This window comes from Neophocaena asiaeorientalis, unplaced genomic scaffold (genome assembly GCF_003031525.2).
Source record: "Neophocaena asiaeorientalis asiaeorientalis breed wild unplaced genomic scaffold, Neophocaena_asiaeorientalis_V1.1 scaffold64, whole genome shotgun sequence".
In the NCBI taxonomy this organism is placed as follows: domain Eukaryota; kingdom Metazoa; phylum Chordata; class Mammalia; order Artiodactyla; family Phocoenidae; genus Neophocaena; species Neophocaena asiaeorientalis.
Window position 1 is genome coordinate 3,335,983 of NW_020185334.1, and position 8,079 is coordinate 3,344,061.

Consider the following 8,079-nt stretch of genomic DNA (forward strand, 5'->3'; position numbering starts at 1 on the left):
CTTGCTTGGTTGTTAGATGTATATATATTCACTGTGATATATATTAATTCTTTTGGGACACATTTCTTAGACATATGTATATAGATGCACTGAAGTTTGGAGGTAACATTTTCTCATACAATTTAGTGAGCACCTGTCTGCTCTGTATCCTGGCACGGGAGTAAACCCTTTGTATTTATTCACTCTTTTTAATCTTTAGAGCAGCTGTTCTCAAAGTATAGTGCCAGAACCCTTGGAGGTCACCTTTCAGACAGCCCATGACATCTTCACTTTTCCAACTGTAAATCTGTTTGAAGCTGGATTTTCTTTATACACTTCAACCAAAACAATGTATAGCAACAGATTGAATGCAGGAGCAGATAAGAGAATCCGGCTGTTTTTTGGTTTTTTTTGGTTTTTTTTTGTTTTTTCTAGTCCAATCTGTTTATTCCGTGTTCTCAATCCCCTCCTCCCATTAGGCAGCCATTGGAACCAGGACACCTCCCTCTTTCCCTCTTTGCCCTCCATCCAGAGTTTATCTTGTCCTTCTGAAAACACTTCCTGCTCAATACAGACTGAAGTTTCTGTCCTTGAGAATAGAGTGATCCATAAACCTGGTCATTGGGCTTTTGATGAGGCAGTGGCAGGGACTCCGGATCCATGGCATGGTTTCCTCTGGGCGCACTCCTGGATTGTGGGACCGCCAGAAGCTGAAGTTCTGAGCATCAGTCATGGGGACTCTGAAGACCTTATTGGGGAGTGTCTTTAACAACACCTTCCGTACAGCTTCCTGGTACCTTGTGTGGCTATTCTGGTGCCCGGAATGATTCCCATCTTCTGAGATAATAGGGGGAATCCTAGTGGGCTCTGGTTCTTTCTTTTCTGGTCTTTGTCTTCATAGGTTTCCCTGGAGCTCCACACTCCAACTCCCTGGAATTTCATAGCCTTATCCTGAGCTTCTAGAGTCAGCCTATGTGCCCCGGAGCTAGGCCATGTGGTCCCAGACTTCAGCTCCTGGGCAGCTCAAGTGGCTTCAAGGGAATACTATGAATAGTTTCATGTTAAGCCAGACGTTAAAGCAATTTACAAAGTTGTAAAACAATGCCACTTCTCTCTGTAAGTTTTTTGGGGGAATGTATAGATATTGATTTTAAGAAATATATGTTCTTGATGTTAATATGTAATAGATGTATTCTAAATTTTAAATAAATTAATAAATATTTTTGATGTCTTGGTTTTAATTTATAATGTGGTTAATATCAATAGATAGAATGCATATCTAACTAAGCAAAAGCTCTTTTTGGTTCCCAACAATTTTTTTTCAGTGTGAAAGAGGTCCTGAGACCAAAAGAGAGAGAGAGATGCTGATTCCCAGTAATCTTACAAAGTAGGTATGATCATCCCCATTTTCAGATGTCCAATAACTCACAAATATTAAATGGCATAGCTGCCTGACCCCCAAGACGATTCTCTCTCTCCTATAACATTCTGTGTCTTTACTGGAGGCATTTGCAGACAGTGTTTCTCTCAAAAGCACACCTACACCTTTTAGGTTCTCTTCCCACAATGCTGTGCTCATTCAAGTGGGGCAGGACAATGGTATGGTAGGGCAGTGACATACCGTATTCCCCACCCCATTTACTCCCACTGGTCCCCATTGTTTCTTTGAGGACCATTAAGGACATGGCTTCATTGATGTGCTAGAGAAAAACTTGGAGAGAGGAGGAACGGGATGCATTGTCAGAGAAGTTGTGGAGAGGAGTCCCTGCCACCACCTAGAACCCTATACTTTCCGTGCTCCCATCAAATCCGCTGCCTGCCTGGATCTGAGTGAGCAGCCATGTATCATTTTGGAAGAGGTATAACTTTGGAGTCAGCCAGCTTGGCTTTGAGTCTACTCCTCTGCCATTTGACTAGCTCTTCCACTTGGGGCAAGCTCTATTTCCTCTGTCAGTCTTAGTCTCCTCCGCTGTCAAATGGGATAATGGTAGAATGGCTGGCAGGCTTTCATAAGCTAACACAATTAAAGTGCTTGCAAGCGAATAAGCAAGGAAGAAAAGCAAGCATCCTCCTTTCTCATTCCCCTTGATTTGTTCTCTCTTAAAGGCTCTTCTGTCTTCTCCTGGATTATGGTCAAAGGAGACCTACAGACACCTGAGGTTTTGTGATTGCTGTTTTTGTATTTTCTATCTGTTTTTCTTTGGGGGCAGTGGTTTAGAGTGACTTCACAAATGTCTTTACAGATGTCTAAGATGTGCTCTGTTTCTTTGATGTACAAAGTGTAAAATACTTCCATACTAGCCTATTTTCTCAGAGAAAACCCTTTAAAGGAGGGAGAACTTATCCTCATTTCACTGTTAGGAGGTAGCAGCCCATCAGAATAAAGCTATTGCCTGAGGCTGCCCGGATCTTAAGTGTAAACCATCATCTCTTCTTTTTCTTTGCTCTTGGTTCTCACGACCGCTCGCCCCTCAGCTGGGAGCAAAACCAGGGTGGGGTAAGTAGTGCACAATGGCCAGGAATATCGTGTCACATGTATAGATGCTCTTAATGTGATTCTTTCTATCTCTTGTCTGTTTCCTTTGTGGGAGAACAGAAAATAAAATGACAAAGAAGGTTGTTTACATATTTCAGGCTGTTCTTTATATTCTCCGTGAATCTCTAGCTCCAGCAAATAAAGTTTGAACAATATGAAATGTCTGATATTCAACATTTTTGACCTGTTACACAAATGGCAATTTCAACCTCATAATCATCAGGCACAAGAATCTTTAACAGGTTAAGGAGAGACCAGCCACCTTAAAGACAGCTTTCATTGCTAGTGAGAAAAAGTGCATGTAAAATGATGTCCAGGAAAATCACTTAGTAGAACACAAGGAGCAGGGGATATTTTGAAAGAATGACATGCATCGGTCAGAAGTAATATCTACAAAACAGCACTAATCAAGTAGACTGAATCATTTCAATAGTTGTTAAACAAGGACACATTAAGTGGACTGCATCTTCCTTGGGTCTATAATTTTTTCCAAAGGATTTGGACCCATGAAGGAGGACATAAATGAAGGAGTGAGTGACTGTGCCCACCCCTCTGTAAAGACTTCATATATATTAATGAGATGAGAGACCCCCTCCAACACAAACATATTCCCATGTATCAGCAATAAAGATGCTGATGGAAGCTTCATCATTTCTCCTTGAGTCTCCATGAGGCATTAACAAAATACTTCAGTTTTATCCTCCTTCTCACCACTTCACACCCCAATAGCTACTTAATTCAGAAACATCATGAGTGAAGATGGCGTACTAGGAGGAGGCAGAATCCGCATCTCCTCACAACTAGGACACATACCAGGCACCGGTGGGGGACCACAGACACCTAAAGTGATGGAAGGAATCCCCAGCTACTGGGTATGACATGGGGCATGGGGGGAGTGAAGGGGGAGGAGAAGTGGAGGCAAGACAGGACTGATGCCCTTGAGGGGTGACTGGGGGAGGTAAAGGGATCCCACGCCCAAAGGAGGAAATTGGGGTACCATTGGGAGGGCAGAGGATCAAAAGAGAGCATTGCCAGGTTTCCCCTGCCCACTTGGACCACCAGGAACTTGCTGAGACCTTGGGCCTGATCTTCTGCCCACCTAGGCCTCCTCTAGCCACGAGGATCCTGAGGGAGTGGGAGGGAGGGAAGGGGGAGCAAAAGTAAAGGCCAGACCTCTGAGACCAACACCCCTGAGGGGTGGCTGGGGGAAGGGAGGAGTTCCTACACCCAGCAGGACCCACCCACAGTTTGGGGTCCAGCAGTGACAGGCGAGACCCTGGGGGAGATGGTGGGGGAGGAGTGTGAAGGAATGGAAGGGAACAGGGCTGGGGCTTTCCCTGTCCACTTAGGCACCAGGAAGCCTGTTGGGCTCCTGGGCCTAAACCTCTGCCCTTGGAGTCTCCCTCCTGCCCCGCAAAACCAAAGCCCCGCCCCTACACCCACACCCAGGGCCCTACCTCTACACTCAGAGACCCCCTCCAATGTGCTGGGCCTAAACCCCACCCACACACCCTCACTCAGGGCCGCACCTCCAAACTCCTGAACTCCACACTCCAGAGGACCTCCTTTTGATGGGCATCCTCTCGCCTTCCGTGCAGGTTCTAAGCAGAGGCCCTGTCCCATGCTTGAACGTCACCCAGCCTAGGCCCCACCCCACATTCAAACGTCACCCCAACTCGCCTAGGTCCCACCCCACCCTGAACCCTGCCCCTGCCTAAGTTCTATGCCCTGCCTTAACTCCACACCCATAGCCAAGGTTTTTTTTTTTTTTTTCTTTTTTCCTCTTTTAGATTGGGGTTCTGTTTTACCCTGTTGATTCATTGTTGTTGATTCTTTTTTATTTTTCCTAATAAATCTTATTTTTATGATTTTATTTTATTCTTTATACTTTGCTAGTGATCTCCTTTTGCCTTGTTCCCACCCTCTTTTTTTCTTTTTTCTGTTGTGGTTTTATTTTACCTTATTGCAGCTGTTTCCATTATAGTTTTATTTTTCCTAATATGATTTTTATCTTTCTAATTTTATTTTGCTTTTTATTCTTTGATATTGTACTGCTCCTTTTTTTCTTTCTTTCTTCTTCTTTTTCAAACCACACCATGAAGCCTGTGGAATCTTGGCTCCCAGACCAGAGGTCAGTTCTGAGCACCTGTACTGGGAGCTCCAAATCCAAACCACTGGACTAACAGAGAACCTCAGACCCCAGGGTATATCAATCATAGTGAAACCTCCCAGAGGTTGTCATCTCAGCACCAAAACCCAGCTCTATCTAACTGCCTGCAAACTCCAGTGCTGGATGTCTCAAGCCAAACAACCAGTAAGACAGAAATACAATGCCACCCATAAAAAAAAAAAAAAAGAAAGAAATGACAAAAAAATATGTTAGAGATGAAGGAGCAAAGTAAAAACCTACAAGACCAAATAAACGAAGATGAAATAGGCAACCTACCTGAAAAAGAATTCAGAATAATGATAGTAAAGATAATCCAAAATCTCAGAAGCAGAATGGAGAAAATACAAGAAACATTTAACAAGGATCTAGAAGAACTAAAGAGCAAACAAACAGTGATGGACAACACAATTACTGAAATTAAAAATACTCTAGAAGGAATCAATAACAGAATAACTGAGGCAGAAGAATGGATAAGTGACCTGGAAGATAAAATGGTGGAAATAACTGCCAGGTAGCAGAATAAAGAAAAAAGAATGAAAAGAAATGTGGACAGTCTCAGAGACCTCTGGGACAAAAAACGCACCAACATTCGAATTATAGGGGTCCCAGAAGAAGAGAAAAAGAAAGGGTCTGAGAAAATATTTAAAGAGATTATAGTTGAAAACTTCCCTAACATGGGAAATGAAATAGTCAATCAAGTCCAGCAAGCACAGAGAGTACCAGACAGGATAAACCCAAAGAGAAACACGCTGAAGAACATATTAATCAAACCATCAAAAATTAAAAACAAAGAAAAAAATTTTAAAGCAGCAAGGGAAAAGCAACTAATAATATATCAGGGAATCCCCCTAAGCTTAACAGATGATTTTTCAGCAGAAACTCTGCAAGACAGAAGGGAGTGGCAGAACTTATTTCAAGTGATCAAAGGGAAAAACCTACAGCAAAGATTACTCGACCCAGCAAGGATCTCATTCAGATTCAATGGAGAAATTAAAGCCTTTACAGATAAGCAAAAGCTAAGAGAATTCAGCACTACCAAACCAGCTTTACAACAAATGCTAAAGAAACTTCTCTAGGCAGGAAACACAAGAGAAAGAAAAGACCTACAAAAACAAACCCAAAAAAATTAAGAAAATGATAAGAGTAACATACATATTGATAATTACCTTAAATGCATTTAAGAATTAAATGTGCCAACCAAAAGACATAAACTTGCTGAATGGATATGAAAACAAGACCCATATATATGTTGTCTACAAGAGACCCACTTCAGACCTAGGGACACATACAGACTGAAAGTGAGGGGATGGAAAAACATATTCCATGCGAATGGAAACCAAAAGAAAGCTGGAGTAGCAATTCTCATATCAGACAAAATAGACTGTAAAATAAAGACTATCAGAAGAGACAAAGAAGGACACTACATAATGATCAAGGGATCAATCCAAGAAGAAGGGATAACAATTATAAATATTTATACACCCAACATAGGAGCACCACAATATATAAGGCAAATACTAACAGCCATAAAAGGGAAAATTGACGATAACACATTCATAGTAGGGAACTTTAATAGCTCAATTTCACCAGTGGACAGATCATCCAAAATGAAAATAAATAAGGAAACACAAGCTTTAAATGACACATTAAACAAGATTGACTTAATTGATATTTTTAGGGTATTCCATCCAAAAACAACAGAATACACTTTCTTCTCAAGTGCTCATGGAACATTCTCCAGGATAGATCATATCTTGGGTCACAAATCAAGCCTTGGTAAATTTAAGAAAATTGAAATCGTATCACATATCTTTTCTTACTACAACACTGTGAGACTAGATATCAATTACAAGAAAAAAACTGTAAAAAGAATACAAACACATGGAGGCTAAACAATATGATAATAAATAACCAAGAGATCACTGAAGAAATCAAAGAGGAAATCAAAAAATACCTGGAAACAAATGGCAATGAAATCATGATGATTCAAAATCCATGGTATGCAGCAAAAGCAGTTCTAAGAGGGAAGTTTATAGCAATACAATCCTAGCTCAAGAAACAAGAAACATCTCAAATAAACAATCTAACCTTACATCTAAAGCAATTAGAGAAAGAAGAACAAAAATACCCCAAAGTTAGCATAAAGAAAGAAATCATAAAGATCAGATGAGAAATAAGTGAAAAAGAAATGAAGGACAAAATAGCAAAGATCAATAAAACTAAAAGTTGGTTCTTTGAGAAGATAAACAAAATTAGGTAAACCATTAGCCAGACTCATTAAGAAAAAAAGGGAGAAGACTCGAATTAACAGAATTAGAAATGAAAAAGGACAAGTAACAACTGACACTGCAGAAATACAAAGGGTCATGAGAGATTACTACAAGCAACTATATGCCAATAAAAATGGACAACCTGGAAGAAATGAACAAATTCTTAGAAAAGCACAACCTTCCAAGACTGAACCAGGAAGAAATAGGAAATATAAACAGACCAATCACAAGCACTGAAATTGAAACTGTGATTAAAAATTTTCCAACAAAAGTCCTGAAGCTGATGGCTTCACAGGCAAGTTCTATCAAACATTTAGAGAAGAGCTAACACCTATCCTTCTCAAACTATTCCAAAATATAGCAGAGGAAGGAGCACTCCCAAACTCATTCTATAGGCCACCATCATCCTGATACCAAAACCAGGGAGATGTCACAAAAAAAGAAAACTACAGTCCAATATCTCTGATGAACATAGATGCAAAAATCCTCAACAAATACTAGCAAACAGAATCCAACAGCACATTAAAATGATCATACACTATGATCAAATGGGATCTATCCCAGGAATGCAAGCATTCTTTGATGTATGCAAATTGATCAATGTGATACACCATATTAACAAATTGAAGGATAAAAATCCATTTCACCACTATTATTCAACATAGTTTTGGAAGTTTCAGCCACAGCAATCAGAGAAGAAAAAGAAATAAAAGGAATACAAATTGGAAAAGAAGAAGTAAAGCTGTCACTGTTTGCAGATGACATGATACTATACGTAGAGAATCTTAAAGATGCTCCCAGAAAACTACTAGTACTAATCAATGAATTTTGTAAAGTAGCAGGCTACAAAATAAATGCACAGAAATCTCTTGCATTCCTATACACTCATGATGGAAAATATGAAAGAGAAATTAAGGAAACTTTACCATTGCAACAAAAAGAATAAAATACCTAGGAATAAACCTACCTAATGAGACAAAAGACCTGTATGCAGAAAACTAAAAGACACTGATGAAAGAAATTAAAGATGATACAAACAGATGGAGAGATACACCATGTTCTTGGATTGGAAGAATCAACATTGTGAAAATGACTATACTACCCAAAGCAATCTACAGTTTCAA

At 40.1% G+C, this 8,079-nt stretch overlaps 1 protein-coding gene across 1 annotated transcript; it reads right to left on the reverse strand.

Moving 5' to 3' along the window:
- Nucleotides 1-544: 544 nt before the first annotated feature.
- LOC112393277 (testis-expressed protein 49-like) lies at nucleotides 545-4,138 on the reverse strand. The gene is made up of 3 exons (XM_024735432.1): nucleotides 4,027-4,138; nucleotides 925-1,001; nucleotides 545-856 (listed from the first exon to the last, which is right to left on the reverse strand). Exons 1-3 carry the CDS (start codon nucleotides 4,136-4,138, stop codon nucleotides 545-547), a joined length of 501 nt encoding a protein of 166 aa, XP_024591200.1.
- Nucleotides 4,139-8,079: the final 3,941 nt, after the last annotated feature.

Excerpts from the sequence above, each read along its gene's own strand:
- LOC112393277 (XM_024735432.1), bottom strand. The coding sequence starts at position 4,138 with ATGGGACAGGGCCTCTGCTTAGAACCTGCACGGAAGGCGAGAGGATGC. Across the intron at positions 1,002-4,026 it reads AGGTGCGGCCCTGAGTGAGG|CTGCCCAGGAGCTGAAGTCT; the intron begins GTGTGTGGGTGG and ends AAGCCACTTGAG. Across the intron at positions 857-924 it reads CTCTAGAAGCTCAGGATAAG|AAAGAACCAGAGCCCACTAG; the intron begins GCTATGAAATTC and ends AGACCAGAAAAG.